Consider the following 17,227-nt stretch of genomic DNA (forward strand, 5'->3'; position numbering starts at 1 on the left):
GGACCTATACCCGTTAGAGTTTAGAAGAATGAGAGGTGATCTTATTGAAACACATAAGATCCTGAGGGGACTTGACAGAGTGGATACTGGGAGGATGTTTTCTCTTGTTGGGGAGACTAGACCTAGGGGATGCAATTTAAGAATAAGAGATCTCCCTTTTAAGGCGGAGCTGAGGAGAAATTTTTTCTGAGGGTCGTTAGTCTGTGGAATTCTCTTCCCAGAAAGCAGTGGAGGCTGGGTCATTGAATTTACGCAAGGCTGAGTGAGAGAGATTTTTGATACACAAAGGAGTCAAGGGTTATGCGGGGAGGGTGGCGGTGGGTGGCAGACAAGAAAGTGGAGATGAGACCAGAACCAGATCAGCCATGATCTTGTCGAATGGCTGAGCAGGCACAAAGGGCCGAATGGCCTACTTCTGTGAGCCACGGCTAACACACATGTTGAAAGATATCACACTTTGTCCATGGGGACCATAATTGCTTGGCAGTTACTGACATGAAACTTGATTATTGAAGGCTATTTTGATGGCCATAAAATGCACAATTCTATACGGACTCTGGTAAAGGAAGTGATTACCTAGGCAATTTGAATGTGATGAATAAATAAGATGTGGCATTGTGTTTTATTCATATTCCATTTTAATTATATCCTTTTAATCCTTTTTTTTGGAGGTGAGACACTGCTGCAGACCTTTGATCGAAATCTCTTTATTTGCTTACTCAGATATACACAAGACAGGGACTCTGAAGCAGATTCATTGCTCTCAGTCACTTCCTGGAACTCCACTCTCTCTCAAAAGTTTTCCTATCAATTTGCCTACATCCATGGATGGAAAGTATAAGGAAATTGCAGAGGTGAGTAATACCTTTCAGCAGCCTAAACCTCTCTGATTTTGTTGTCGGCTGCTTTTTTGATTTTTCAGAACTAATGCTATGGCATTTAGAAGTTGATTAACATTGGCTTTTATTCCATTACTGGTTAAAAACTAGATCTTTTAAAAAAAAAAAGATAAAATAAATATCTATTAATGTTTGAGTACGGTGTCCTGTTTATCTTTTGTATTTTGTGCCCAACTTTCCCAGAACTCCATGTGTGGATCCCTCCAACCAGATTTCAGCCCCTGCCAAAGTACCAAATAGGCTATTATCAAGGTCACAAATTACCTGTGATGGTTAAGCTATCCGTCCTTGTCCTTCTCATCCGTCCTTGTCCTTCTCATCCGTCCTTGTCCTTCTCAACCGTCCTTGTCCTTTCTACAACCTTTGATACGGTTGACCATACCATCCTCCTCTGAAGCCTCTCCGCCATCATCCAGCTGGGTGAAGTTGCACTTGCCTGGTTCTATTCTTGTCAATCCAGTCATAGCCAGAGAATCTCCTGCAGTGGCTCCTGTAAAGTTATCTCTGATGTTCCCCAAGGATTTATCCTTGTCCTCTTCCGATTTCTCATCTACATGCTGTCCTTCAGCGACATCATCTGAAAACTCAGCATCAGTTTCCACATGCTGCTGACAGCCAGCTGTACCATACCACCACCTCTCTTGACCCTTTCACTGTCTCTGAATTGTCTGACTGCTTTTCCAGCATCCAGTAATAGATGAGCATAATTCCTTCAATTAAATATAGGGAAGTCCAAAACCATTGCTTTGGTGCCTGCCACAAATTCCATTCCCTAGCCACTGACTGCTCTTTCTAATTGCCAACTGTCTGTGTCTGAACCAGACTGTTTGCAACCTTGGTGTTATATTTGACCCTGAGATGAGCTTCCAGCCATTTATACATGCCATCACTAAGAGCGCCGACCTCCATCTCCATAACATTGCTTGACTTTGCCCCTGCTTTAGCTTATCTGTTACTGAAACCCTCATCCATCCCTATATTACCTCTAGAGTTGACGATTCCAATGCACTCCTGGCTGGCCTCCCATCCTCCACAAACTTAAGCTCATCCAAAACTCTGCTGCCCATATCCTAACTCACACCAAGTCCTGTTCATCCATCTCACCTGTGCTTGCTGCCCTACATTGCTTAACCAGAAGCCAATACCTTTTTAAAAAAAAAAAAAATTCTTATCCTGGTTATCAAATCCCTTCATGCCCTACCCCCTCTATCTCTGTAATGTCCTCTGGCCCTGTAACCCTACGAGATATCTGCACTCCTCTGACTCTAGCTTCTTCTGCATCCTTGATTTTAATCTCTCTATTGTTGGCCCTCATGCCTTCAGCTGCCAATGCCTTAAGCTCTAGAATTCCCTTTATAAACCTGTCAGCCCCTCCTCTTTTAAGACACTCCTTAAAAACTACCTCTTTGACCAACTGCTTTAATATCTCCTTACGTTGTGTGGTGTCAATTTTTTTTTATATCACTCCTCTGAAGCAGCCTGGAACCTTTTACTATGTTTTTGTTTGTTTGTCATCTTATTTTTTAACTCATTATTTTTTTCAAACATTCTTAAAACTATTTTTGATCCTGATTTGAATAGTCTTATCCCATGACTCGCCAGTCTGTTACTAATTTGTTACAGCTGTATTTGTGACCGGGACTCTTAACAGATGGCTGTCTTCATTGTTTTGCTGATTGTATTCAGATCTAATTAGTTAGTTTTCAATGTAGAGTCACTGTTGTTACTTTGGCAAATGTAGGAACCAACCTGCAAACGGCAAATAAGAAAAATGATATTGATGTGCTTTCGGTCATGATGTTGTGGGAGGAATGATGGCCTGAGGACACTAGGAGAATGATAACTGGGATCTTTCCGACCACCTGAATTGGGAGACAAGGCCTCTGTTTAGTATCTTATCTGAAGACCCAACTTTCGGCAATGTCTTCAATGCTCTTACAGAGATTTAGACCATTCCTGCAGGAACTGTCAAGTAAATGTATGAATACAGTGCTGTCTTTCTCTCCGTACCATTAAAAATGGAGTGCCGCAGACTGGGGTGCTTCTGCTTTTTTTATCCTCCTCTTTCAGCCTAATGCTCTCCTGACATATATAATGGCTACCTCTCTTTGTACTGTGTCCTCTGAACTTCAAGACTGCCATAATCCTCCCTCTCCCCCAAAGAATCCTCCTTTTGATTCCTCTGTATTCTCCCAGCAACTGCCCTATCTCCAACCTTGTCACGTTCTCAAATCTTTGAACTTCTTGTCACCACTCAGCACTTTACCTCACTTTGATTTTCTCCATTCAGGTTCCTGTCCAGCCTGCAGCACCAGTTAGAGGTTCATTGTTTATAGTTGTGACTGAGGTGCACTACCCCACCTCGTCCTCTTTGACTTCACTGTGACATTTGACAGTAACAAAATGCAGCTTTACCTCTCTATCACCTTTGTCAATCCCCCTACTGCCTGTGCATTACTTGTCTGACAATTAGTCTTGATGTGCTACAAATTCCTCCAAGTAGACATTGGCAAAACTGAAGCTGTCGTCTTTGGCCCCTGCCACAACGTCTGTATCCTTGCCTCAGATGCCATCCACCTCCCCAGCCGCTGTCTTGGACTGAAGCAGACTATTTGCAGACTCAGCATTCTGTTGCCCCTGAGCTGAGCTTCCAATCCCATAGCCGCTCCAACACACAGACCAAAGACCACCAACTTTAGCTGATGTAAAACTCTATCCTATTCCATCTCCCCTGTTCTTGTTGAGCTACTTTGTTACCCAGTTCTTCAATGCCTCAAATTTAAAATTCTCATCCTTGTGATTAAATCCTTATGCCTTTTCTACTCACTACCTAACAGGGAGAGACAGTTGTAGAGGTGGAGGGATCTAAGGGGAGAATTCCAAAGTATAGAGCCTATGCTGCTGAAAATGGAGCCACACATTGTGATGATAATGCCAGGGATGTGGGGACCTTGCTGCCATGCAGTTAGTTCATGGTTCCAGCAATTTATACTTTTTTTGAACGGTGAGGCGAAACACCAAACTGTGCATGCTGTAAGCTGCCTCACCCCAACAAGTTTTGGGCCATTGGAAGCATAAACTGTAAGGAAAATAAAATCAAGTAAATAAACTTCTGTTGCATGAAGTCACCATGTATCTAAGATGCTTTATAAAGCGCCCTGAAAGACTTTAGTACTGAAGTAACAATAAGAAACTCATTTATGCATGGAGAGAAAGGTAAATTACAATAATTCTATCAATCATAATGAAGCGATGCTCATGTTTTATATTCCCATGTGACCAAAGATTGATAAATACCATTAAACTATGCTGTTGGCGTGTGCATAGTGGTGAAAGAGAGTGCTGCCTTTTGATTTCCATATCTTCAAATTCCTTAGCTCCGTTATTTTTTCTATCATCCTACAGTTGATGTGTTTGAAACCCAAGCTTGACATTGCTTAATCCTCATTACCTAGCTTACCTCATCAACTCTCCTGTTCTTCTCAAACTTGGTTTCCTGCTACAAGCTTTGACCCTTGTTTTTAGGTTTATCAATTTTTTTATAAAGTTCATGCTTCATAATAGTGAAGCATTTTCCCTATAAACTACATTTTTTGGCTGCAATTCTAACAATGTCAACACTGCAATACGTCCTTTATGATGTGTGTGCAATATGAGCCTGTATCTTCACTCTTTTTTATAAATTATTCGTATCCTGCATGTATAATTGCTATGCTAGTAGTTTCAAATGTATCTTGTGTGGCATCAGAGAGTTCTGAATGTTTTCTTGTTCTATATTTATTGCCTCAGGAGCTGTTCACCCGATCCCTGACAGAGAGTGACATGAGGACTGCTCCTTACCAATTTCCAGAGGAGAGTCCTATTGAGCAGCTGGAGGAGAGACGGCAACGTTTGGAACGTCAAATCAGCCAGGATGTGAAGTAAGCTGAATTGACTTATTGACATGAGGTTTCATACCTTTTATTAGTTTGCTGTATCAGGCAATGTAAATAGCAAGAGCATTGTAGTCAGAACTTGTTTATCTTGCCATCTGTGCCAACTAACTCAAAGATAATAAAGAAAATGAGTGTGGAAAATGAAAATGTTGCAGTAGTTCAGAGACCAGAATTAAGACACACTGGGGCAGAGTTGAAGGAATGTTGCACATGTCTACCTTTAGTTGCTCTATAAAGACTTACATGGATTAGGAGCTGAACAATTGAATCAAAAGTGAGTGAAATTTTTTTTTTTTTTTTTTTTGAGAGATACAGCACTGAAACAGGCCCTTCGGCCCACCGAGTCTGTGCCGACCATCAACCACCCATTTTATACTAATCCTACACTAATTCCACATTACTACCACATCCCCATCTGTCCCTATATTCCCCTACCACCTACCTATACTAGGGGCAATTTATAATGGCCAATTGACCTACCAACCTGCAAGTCTTTGGCATGTGGGAGGAAACCGGAGCACCCGGAGGAAACCCACATATTATACTATTCCAATACCAGTTTGCTTAACATCTGTAAGTTCATGATTATACTCAATACCAGCAAATCGATTGGAGTTAATTGGCACAGACCTACTTATTAATTCTGTTTTTCATTTTCCCTTTACTTATAGATTTTTTTATTGACTTTGATTTTTCATTGGATTTCCGCATGCCCTCTGTATAAAAATCAAGCCATTAATAAATGATTGTGGAATGTTTTTGAAGTTCTCATTTAGTAATGGCTATTAATTTTGAACATGAAGTACAACATCATCAGCCAGTGATCAGTTACTAATACTAAATGGAAGAGAAAAGCTGACCAGATCCTGTCTTCCCACGCTGACAAGTAGCAAATTGATTTACTTGGATAACCCATTAGGTTTTTCTGCTGAAAATCGCTGATTGGTTATAATAGGACTCATGCACTTGTCAGCAAGGGTATAGTTGAAAAATCCACAGTGTGATAAACCATGCAGAAGTTTGCCCAGGAATAAAAATCACAATTGCTGTTGAGATACGTATTCAAATTGCACAACTTGATTTGTGTTGAAAATAACTTAAAATTTCTTGAATGAATAATAAACCTACTTGCTGCTTGTTTACTAATAAAATGGTATATGTTGGCTACAACAAATGTGACAACATGAAAATCCAAATCGATTAAAAATATGTAATTACCTTCATGTGTTGGAAATATGCCTTAGGCAAAGAATACGATAACTGTGATTGGAGGGGTAAGGTTCTTCTCCATATCTAAACCATCTCTACATGCCTTTCCTTCATTCGTATATTCATCCTTCTGGCTGCCTTTTCTAATAAAATGCCATCGTGAATGGACCTCAGTCCTCAGCACTTTGTAGAAACCTTTTTTATTCAGGTGGCCCAGTATCACAAAGTTAAAGCCTTCCAGCTAGAGAGTTATGGGTTCAACTTTCAGGACTTACTGTTGCTCAAACATGTCTGCTTCAGCTGCATGATTCTGTCAGCTGTCAGTAGGGGAAGCTAGGTTGATCAGTCAAAACAATCTTGATGTTCTGTCTCCAGAGAGACAAAACTGACAATGCCAAATGATCTTGTATTGCTGTGCCACAAAACAGCATAAATGATGTTGACGTGGAGAATAATAGTGAGCTGCAGTTTATAAAAGAAGAAAGTTTGGAAATATGCTGGGAGAGGATTGGAATAAAACCCTGTTTTTAAAAGGTACAGAAGAAGCATTCATCTTTGTCGTTGAAAATTTGCTCTAGCTTCTCTTGGCCATTAGTCATAATACAATCTTCATGGAACCCTCGATCATGAGCCTACTATTTGTAACATAGATATTGTTTTCGTCTGGCTATTTAGGCTTAATGCATGTGGCCAATACTATTGTTGATGCTAAAAAAAAAGCCATAGATACATGTCATAGACTGCCGTCATTTTGCATTGTGCATTGAACTCTTAAGCCGTACAAGTTCCTATTTTAACAATCTAATGCTCAGGTTTTATTTTTAGAAGCGGGGTTTTCTTGTCTCATGCCAGTTATATTCATGTTGTGCTTCTTGTTGCTATGCATTCCTGTTGCAAGGCTTCTCAGTGCTTTCACAGTAATGATAGTCTGTGGCAAGTGAAATTCAAGATCCCACTTGTGTTTAAAATCTTCTCTTGATCACTTGTATGGCTGGCAAAATTTAGGACTTGGTCATACTGTTTGAATTCATAATCTGAAGAAAAATAGTACATATTTTTGTCTATTATGAAGAAAAGATTCCCTGCGTGCCACCGACCATTTCAGTCCGTATTGTGGTCGCACAAACAACTGAAATGATTAGAACAGTTGTGCAAAAACTCCAGAAATACTGAGATTGCATAGGGCATCTGAGAGTTTGAAGGGGGGGAATCAAAAGCTACTTAAAATTGTTAAATATTTTGTGATTTGGCACAGCTTGTGAACTGCAGTTAGAATATATTAATATCTGGATTAACTGGCTTGTTTTCTCTCTTTTCCATTGCCCCTTTCTCTCCTTATATCTTTGCCTTGCTTCTGCCTGCCGTCATCAGACTAGAACCAGAAATTTTACTCAGAGCCAAACAGGACTTCATGAAAATTGACAGCGCTGCAGATCTACAGTGAGTCTTCCAGCACTCCCGAAGGAGTGCTTCTTCCGCATGGTACCAATCGTGTATCTACAGAACTGTCTTGGATGGTCTCTGCTTTCTGTTTCTTTTTTGTCCTTTCACAGGTTTCGATAAATGGATTGTTTATGCACTTATGTGAACAACCAGAATGATCAATGAGCACTGTCTTTATAGTACTGACCCAATACAGGATCTGTTTCTCATTTAACAAAGGTCTTCAATGACAGATTGCAGAACCCAGATACGACTAAAACATGTTTTTTTTAAAAAAAGTGATTGTTATTTTTAATTGCCACTGAGATCTTGTCTTGGTCCTTTTTTGCATTGCCCAATTTTCTTACGTTCAAAATAAAATAAAAAGTAAGAGGCGTGCCTGATTTTGAATACTATTTTGAATTTTGACATGGTCTTCAATTTTATTCTTCAAATATGTAGATAATGACTTTAAAAAAAAAATTAGAGCAAGCATTTGTCTGTAGCCTATGATTGATGTATTGTGGACACGGGGCGTTTAGTCACAATTTTGTTCAGTTCGGTATTGTAAGAGTCATAGTCATTTAGGGCACAGAAGGAGGTCATACGGCCCGTCAGGTCCATGCTGGCTCTTTACGGAGCTATGCAGTCAGTCTCACTGCTCCACTCGATCCCCATAGCCCTTCAAGTTTATTTCCTTCAAGTGGCCATCCAACTTCCTTTTGAAGTTGTCGTCTCCGCTTCCATCACGCTTGTGGGCGGTTAGTTTCAGGTCATTATCAACTGCGTAAAAAAAAAAATTCTTCCTCAGGATCCTCTGCATCTCCTGCCCAAAACCTTCAATCTGTGTCCCCTAGTCCTTGTATCATTAGTTAATACGAACAGTTTTTCTTTGTCTAACTTATCTAAGCCCGTCATAATCTTGTACACCTCTATTAAATCTCCCATCAATCTTCTTTGTTCTAAGGAGAACAACCCCAGCTTTTCCAACCTAACCTAAGTAATGGGCCATGGAGACAAACTGGTTATTGTACAAGTACAGATTGTTCAAGTATCTCTGATTCTTTCATGCTAAGCTCAGTTCAGTCCTCCAGCATTGGGGAGTTGGCAAGTCTGGGTGGCAGGCAGTGACTAGTGGCGTATCGCAGGGATCAGTGCTTGGGCCCCAGCTATTCAGAATATATATTAATGACTTGGGTGAGGGAACTAAATGTAACTTTTCCAAGTTTGCAGATCACACAAAGCTGGATGGGGGGGTGGTGGGGGGGAAGTGAGCTGTGCGGAGGATGCAAAGAGGCTCCAATGTGATTTGGACAAGTTGGGTGCGTGGGCAAATGCACGGCAGACGCAGTATAACGTGGATAACTGTGAGGTTATCCACTTTTGTTGTAAAAACAGAAAAGCAGATTATCTGAATGGTGATAGATTGGGAAAGGGGGAGGTGCAACGAGACCTGGGTGTCCTTGTACACCAGTCGTTGAAAGCAAGCATTCAGGTGCAGCAAGTAGTCAGAAGGCGAATGGTATGTTGGCCTTCACTTCAAGAGGATTTGAGTACAGGAGCAAGGATGTCTTACTGCAGTTAAACAGGGCCTTGGTGAGACTTCATCTGGAGTATTGTGTGCAGTTTTGGTCTCCTTATCTGAGGAAGGATGTTCTTGCCGTGGAGGGTGTGCAAAGAAGATTTACTAGGCTGATTCCTGGGATGGCAGGATTGGCTTATGAGGAGAGATTCGGTCGACTAGGCCTATATTCACTAGAGTTTAGAAGAATGAGAGGGGATCTCATAGAAACCTATCAAATTCTAACAGGACTAGACAGGCTAGATGCAGAGAGGATATTCCCGATGGCTGGGGAGTTCAGAACCAGGGGTCACAGTCTCAGGATATGGGGTATGCCATTTAGAACCGAGATGAGGAGAAATTTCTTCGCTCAGAGGGTGGTGAACCTGTGGAATTCTCTACCGCAGAAGGCAGTTGAGGCCAAATCATTAAATATATTCAAGAAGGAGTTAGATATATTAATGCCAAAGGGATATGGGGAGACAGCGGGAACAGGGTATTGAATTAGACGATCAGCCATGATCTTCTTTGAATGGCAGAGCAGGCCCAAAGGGCTGAATGGCCTCCTCCTGCTCCTATTTTCTATGTTTCTATGCCTTTTGTTTGTGCCGTGGGCAGTATGTATCTTGCATGAGCTTTCCCATGATTTCCCTCTATGGAGAGCAAGAGGAAGGAGCAGTACTAAGTCTCATGCTCTGGCATGAAGCTCCCAGCTAAGTCTGCCATGAACTGACCCAACCCCGCCCCTATACATGTCCAAATTATGAATGCCCCTCTCTGGTTGTGCCAGTACACCTTGCCAACACCCATACTTAATGTTTACTTTATAACACATTTATTTATAAATAGATCGAAAATCTGATTTCTAGGTATTATTTTGAAAACTGAGTTTTTTTTTGTGGTAACCAAGCCAGCACAGAGCAAGCCACTTCTACAGGTGATTCAGTACCAATGGAAGAAATGTGGATAGGGGAAGAAAATATTCATTGATAGTCATTTAAAAATTTATTCCAAGAGCAAGTGAGGCCGAAAGCCATTTGCAGATAAGGAACTGATGGGTAGCATGGCATTCTTCATAATAGGAGCAGGAGTAGGACATTTCAGCCCCTCTCGCCTGTTCTACCATTTTAATTAGATCATGGCTGAATGAAAGAACGCTTTAATCAACAAAAATGGACATAGTGAAGCTCAAGAAAGATTGAGAAAGCTGGGGCTCTCTTCTAAAAGATTAAAAGGAGAACTTTTATAGAAGTCTTTAAAATTATGAAGTAGTTTGAAAGGGTGGACATGGAGAAACTGTTTCCATTTGTGGTACAGTCTGTAACAAGGGGGCACAAATATAAGATAGCCACGAATTGACGCTGATCAAATAAAAAATTAAAGGAATTCCTTTTTGCAGAGAGTACAGGGCTGGCGTGATGCATACATGAGGGAGAAAGGTATAGAAGAATAAGAGGTAAAGTGAGGTAATAGGACAGGGTGGGAAGAGGTAATTACAGTGGGAAGAGGCTTATAGAGTATAAACGCCAACATAGACATGGGCTGTAGTCATTCTGTGTGCCTCTTGCCATTTGGGAAACTGCACAGTAGGTATAGCCTGATGTGAGGATATTGCAGCCAGGTAAACCAGGATGCACACAACATGCAGTGGTGATTTGAAAGTTTTTTTTATATAATGTCCCTGGGAACGTGAAAATGATGAAATATTCAGTGTGAAAATTCTATTGCTTAACATTTAACACTGAAACTTTCGGTTTTAAGCAATTAACAGCGCTTTTGAGAGCAAACAAATGTTGCAGTGGGTCTGTCGATAAGGTTTTACCAAGCTGGTGTTCAGATTGGAATTTGTGTAGCTATTGCTAAGTTTCTACTGTATATTCTTGTAATTACTTTCACACTTCAAATTCAAGTGTTTGTGAATTCCTAGCTCTGGCATAATGTAGTCTCCTAATTTACATTAGTTTGATGACAGCTGACAATGAATCTTCTCTGACAAATGCCAATACTTCAAGGTGTAACCTTGCAGTGAACTCAAGTGTTCCAGTCAGACACTTAATATGAGATGTTTTATGACCTGCCTTTTGGACATTTTCCTTAGATACTATAAGGACCAAATTGATTCCACAGCAGAGAAGTATCCAGAAGAGCAGGAGAACGAGCTTGTGCAGGAATTCCAGCGAGTTCGTATATTTGGAGAGGAGAAATGTGGGGTATGACAGAATTTTAAAGTCTTATATAATATTTGGGAGATGGATTGACATATCTTATAGAATAGATACACTTGATCTTATATTCAGCATAGTGAAATGTTTATTGTGAACAGTGTTTGTCACACGCTACTTTTTATTTTTATTTTATTTTTTTTTATTTAGTGATACAGCACTGAAACAGGCCCTTCGGCCCACCGAGTCTGTGCCGACCAACAACCACCCATTTATACTAATCCTACATTAACCCCATATTCTCTACCACATCCCCACCATTCTCCTACCACCTACCTACACTAGGGGCAATTTACAATGGCCAATTTACCTATCAACCTGCAAGTCTTTTGGAGGTGGGAGGAAACCGGAGCACCCGGCGGAAACCCACGCAGACACAGGGAGAACTTGCAAACTCCGCACAGGCAGTACCCAGAACTGAACCCGGGTCGCTGGAGCTGTGAGGCTGCGGTGCTAACCACTGCGCCACTGTGCCGCCCATATATTTAGCATGATTTCCTTTTGATTAGTCACAAGCTGGTTAAGAGGGATTTTTAAAGTTTCTACACCTTTGTTTTAATTGAGATATTTTTCTTCCCTGTTCCTCCGAGTTCTCCCTGCAGCGAACACTATCTGTAGAAGACAGGGTGGGTTGCTTTCCTTCATTTCTACTTCTCCTTCACAGGTAGCGGAGATTGGTAACTCTTTGTGTAAGGCATGGATGTCACTATGTGCCCTGCCTTTCTGTAGCACTGACCGGTATAATTGCCACCATTTTTTAAATGCAGTGAAGTGCAGGGGTAGATTTTTGAACATGTTTCAAAACTGGACATGTTGCTACTCAATCTAATTTAATTTTAGGTTGTTTCTGGAGATTGGAGTTTACCAACAAGCACACTTAACTATTAATACCTATGTCAGGCAGTCGCATTGGTTTGTAATTATGCTGCTGCACGTAGCAGTAAAATAATTATATGGGCCAATGAATTCCAACACATTGGGTTGCCGGTGTGGAATGGGTTCTGTTGAGGTGGGATGGGGTGACGTTTTCCACATGGAGGAAGGAAGAGTTATAGGGTGAGTTAGTGTGGGTCACTGGTGCACATGTTCAAGATTAGTTCACAGTATTTCTTACAAAGGCTCTGGGAAAGGCCACTTCCCCATCCTCTGCTCATTTGTGACACTTAATGAGTGAGAGGAAGCTAAATCTATGATATTAATTTTGAAGACATCCTGTATTGTATTTAACAACTTCTTATTACCTGGGAACCGGCCCATTGGAGCCCTAACATTCTACAGTAGAAAATGGTAGGCCATGTTCGATCATGGGGCATTTCCCTTACAAGGACGGGACAGAATTAAAGGAAAAATTACTGTGGGCCATTTTTATATGCCTCTTAGAGGCAGCTTTCAACGTGATGGTAAGATTGCTGGAAGATGGGAGCAGGTTTTCTTCCTGTTCTCATTAGGAGATTGTAACTGGTGCAGTGACATAACAAAATAAAGTAAAAGAGAGAAAATACTTTGAGAATGCCAGATAGTACTGGTATTCAAGGGAATATCATCTTCATGTTAATCATTTAAGCCATGACTAAAGGAAAATAATTTAGAAAATTAGGAAATATCATGATAATGAGATTCTATATTGTTATAAGATATCCTTGTAACTTTTTAGAAATATGATTTTGAGGCTAAAGAAGTTCTGTTGAGTCATCCACTGTTTTTAAGTACTGCTTGATATTTAGTTTCTTCGAGGATTCTATAAGCCATTAGTAAGTTCTAATGGGAACATCACCCGCAAATAATACATTTATCATTTCTAAATATATTGTTATTCATCATAGGTCCCTTTCACAGACCTTCTGGATGCTGCTAAGTGCATTGTCAAAAGCCTGTTTGTTCGAGAGAAGTACATGGCTCTCTCCTTGCAGAGCTTCTTTAAGACAACTAAGCGGTTTCTGGAGCAGCTGGGAGAAAGACAGTGTCAAGCAAACTTTTATGATGAAATGTTGGAAGCGCCCATTTCACCAGGTGAGACCAGACATCATCATGTTAGCAGCAGGCACATTGGAAACGCTAAATGGCAGATAACAATTGCTGTTGGCTGTCAAATAAAAATAATTTGGCTCAGTTATTGGCAGACAGGCATTTCTTTGCAAATATATGCATGTACTATATATTAAGATCACATCAAATGCTGTTGGTTCAACCTGGGTTTTTTCCTTCGAAATGTTATCAATTGAATCAAAAGTTGCGACATCACTTGATAGATTGTTAAAGGACTAGTTTTAGGGGTGAAATCGGTTTCCGCCAGCAGCGCGAAATGGACTTTTAGCAAATTGACAGTTAATTTTTCACCATGCCAATTTTTATTTTCCATTGACTTAGAAAATATTGCCAAGATTTTTAATTTCAAACCAAGTGGTTTTGGCAAATGAGTCTCTCAAGAGAGTTTGAACTATTGTTTAATGATCATCAGTGGAACAAAGATTGGGCACGATGACAGTTCAGCTGCCGATTCACTATGAGCCTGTTTCGCGCTGCCAGTATAGACTGATTTCACCTGCTTAATCTCCATAGCAGGTAGAGAAAAATTTTAAAGTCACTATTCCAAATTCCATTAGTTCACAGAATGTTCCTCTAGATTCAACAAATTAATGTAAGAACAACAGTATCAAACTGAATGTAACCCACAAATCAAAGCAGTCCTTTATTTGATAAAAATAAGTCCATAATGCTTGTTACTGCTGGTTAAATACACAGAGAAACTATAATATCACTGTTGTCAGACTTGCTGAAAATTGGGGATTATGCGTACGAAGAAGAAACCTTCTATTTACGTGAGTTAAACACAAGGTTTTTCTATATAGCCCTCACCACTTGCACTGTTCACGCTTACCATGAACAGCTGCCTGTACTTACCAATGTAAAAGGCTGTTACAACCAGGTGAGCAAGGTGTCTAGGGGTCTCTTGCTGTCTTCACCTGGTCTTATTGTAACAGGGTTTAATTTTAAACACAGTGTTTTGAGTTCCCCTTTGTGTGAACCCTTGTTCACAGTTTCCAATTATCAGGCAGATGACTGAGCACAAACAGGCTTTCTGCGGTCACGCTAGCATGCACACATGATATAAACATGCTGATAGGAATAGAAAAGAGCAGAATAAAAGCCAAGTAGAACAGTTTGAGGCAATATCTTGTTACCGTTTCTCGAGCTCGCTGTGGTCCTTGATTGAAGATATGGTCTTGCGATTTGTTGGGGCCCGGTAATCATCATAAAACTTTGTTCACGTGGCAAACCCTTCTCTCTTGGAGTTTCACGTGTTTTCAAAGTTCCCTGAGAGATGAGCAGGCAGGCAGGAGATGTTCTTGCTTCAGTTCCAAGAGCACACAGTGTTATGCCTCAAAACCCTTTGGGAGTTCAAATTTTAAAAAAAACTACCAAGTTGCCCAGCAGGCTAGTCATGTGACTAGCTCCTTATATGGAACTGTCTCTTCAAAAATCCTTTGTGGGAAGTGCAACTTCTCTGCAACAGCCATAGTCGTGGCTAAAACTGGTCTGACCACTTCTGTGTTTCAACATTGTCTGGTATTGTGTAAATGTCCTTCCACTCAGGGCTTGCAAGTTTAAGTTTCTGTTCATGTGGCAAAATAATGTGTGCCTCAGACTTCGCAGGTGGGGGTTTGCCTGACAAGGCTTTGACGATTTCAGGCAAGTTCAGGTCTTCAGTCAGCAGTTGGCACCTCATTAAAGTGCAGTTACCTTACTGATGAAATTCTGGATCCAACTGCTAACAATTAGGAGAGACATTGTAAAATGGAGATTTACTAAATAAGATGGTTGCTTACTTTTGGCTAAGATCAAGTGTAGTATCTGTTCTTATCAGTGCTTCTTTGATTGAGAAGAGACCATGATCATTGCCTTTTGATCCTGGGGAAGCTTTGAGTAAAATGGCTATAACCAATTTTCGAGCTTCGGGCCAGGGAGTGCGCAACACCGTTCGGGTGGTCGTGAAGGACAAGGAAGGAGATGCACCGGTCGATCGCACCTTCTTCATCAAGAAAATTCTCTTCGATTGCTGCGGATTTCAAGCGACGGACGTCTTCTGCCTGCAGGATTTCCCCAGCAGTGGATACTTCGACGTGACGTTCCGGAACGTGGCGGGATGCATCAAGTTCCTGAAGGCGTTCAAGGAGAAAGGGGACCGGGCGCCACTGTCGATCCTCACAGCGGAGTCGCTCTTCACGCTTCCGTCACAACGGGACCGGGTGGTGACGATTCACCTCTACAACCCCCATGTTCCGGTGGTGGATGTACTCACCTTTCTCGCCAGGTACGTCGAGGTGGCCGGCAGCAGCACTGATGTCAAGGACCCCTTTGGGATCTGGACCAGCAAGCGGCAGGTCAAGGTGACCTTGAAGGTAGATCCCAGTGGAGCCATCATCCACCCTCCCTCCAGCTTCGCTATCGGGGGAAGTCGAGGCTTTTTGGTCTACGCTGGGCAGCCCAGAGTTTGCCGCACCTGTGGCAAATCTGGTCACATGGCAGCCAACTGCAGCACGGTTGTTTGCAAGAACTGCAAGGAGGAAGGCCATCAGACCAAGGACTGTAAGCAGACTAAGTGTTGCAACTTGTGCGGTGCGGCAGGCCATCTCTACAAGACCTGCCCCAAACGTTGCCTCAGCTATGCTCAGGTGGCAAGGTCCAAGGAAAGGCCGGGAGAAGGTTCGACAAAGGCGTCCGCTGTTCGAAAGGAGACCAGCAACCTTCTTCGCAGTGAGGAACTTCAACCTGAAAAGGAAGGGGAGGCAGCTGAAACCAACGACCCAGCACCTACCCAGCGCCCGGAAACCCCTCCTACACAGACAGAATCAATGGAGGAGGAGGCAGCAGATGGACAAACAGGTCAGTGGCAAGTGGTCCAGAGGAAAACCACAAAGAAAAAACATCCCAAAGCCACCACCCAAACCAGTTGCAAGAGGAGGCTCTCTTCTGAATCAGACTGCAACAACTCCTCTTCACTGGACGGGGAAATGCTGGAACGACAGCCCCTTCAAAAGAGGCGGCAGAACTCCGAGATGGATGATAAAGCATCCCAGCCCCCGGGCACTGGAAGCTGTGATGGGCCCGGCGTGCCCCAACCCCAATTCCCCACACGTAACGACGTGGCCAACGCATCTCAGCTCCGGGACACCGGGAGCAAAGACACGTCTGGCGCACCTGAGCTCCGGGAGACCGGGAGCTGTGATGTTTTCGAGGAGGAACAGATGGAAGCAGCTGAGGACAACCCAATCCTCTCTGCCTACAAGACCCCCCCGATGTCACCCGAGCGGCACAAACCCTGCATGAAAAATCAGGAGGGGTTTCTGAGCCCAACCAACGTGAAACTGCTTGCGCATACGATGGGTATGCAGGAACATCCCGAAGGGGAAGGACTGGGACTAGCGAGGACAAATGGTATGGGAAGCAACAACTAATTTTTAGTAAAAAATGGGTGTAAGAATTGCTTCCATTAATGTGCGTAGCATTAAATCTACTACGCGATGTGTTTCAACCTTGGATTACCTTGCCAAGGTCAAAGCTGACCTACTGTTTCTGCAGGAGTGTGGAATACCACACCTCAGCACCTACAGGCAGTGGTCGCGATGGTGGTCCCACGGGCCATCGATCTGGTCGGGGGGTAATGACTGCCGTTCCTCCGGCCTGGGTATTCTGCTGCGGGGAGGTAACTTCACCATCTCCGAAGTTAAGGAGGTGGTGGGCGGCCGCCTCCTCGTAGCAGACGTGATGTACAACAACGCTCCGCTCCGGTTGATCAACGTGTACGCCCCGGTACAACGCAGCGAGCGGCTGACCGTCTTCCAGCAGCTCCCACTGCTGCTGGCGACGTCCAGGCCGGTCATCCTAGGCGGTGACTTCAACTGCATCATCGATGCGGCTGGACGATCCGGCAGTGACGACAGCAAACTGGACGCTACGTCCAGATTCCTCGTAGAAACA

At 42.5% G+C, this 17,227-nt stretch overlaps 1 protein-coding gene across 3 annotated transcripts in view; it reads left to right on the forward strand.

Annotated features, from left to right (window-relative positions):
• LOC137383942 (AMP deaminase 2-like) overlaps positions 1-17,227 on the forward strand; it is a 194,206-nt gene that overhangs the window by 108,449 nt on the left and 68,530 nt on the right. For all 3 annotated transcript variants that reach the window (XM_068057371.1, XM_068057370.1, XM_068057372.1), the window contains exons 2-6: positions 724-854; positions 4,689-4,819; positions 7,415-7,483; positions 11,125-11,236; positions 13,072-13,258. In XM_068057371.1, the coding sequence (XP_067913472.1) occupies positions 724-854; positions 4,689-4,819; positions 7,415-7,483; positions 11,125-11,236; positions 13,072-13,258 (630 nt within the window). The remainder of the gene's footprint in view (positions 1-723; positions 855-4,688; positions 4,820-7,414; positions 7,484-11,124; positions 11,237-13,071; positions 13,259-17,227) is intronic.

The sequence above is a fragment of the Heterodontus francisci genome, chromosome 25 (assembly GCF_036365525.1).
Source record: "Heterodontus francisci isolate sHetFra1 chromosome 25, sHetFra1.hap1, whole genome shotgun sequence".
Taxonomy (NCBI): domain Eukaryota; kingdom Metazoa; phylum Chordata; class Chondrichthyes; order Heterodontiformes; family Heterodontidae; genus Heterodontus; species Heterodontus francisci.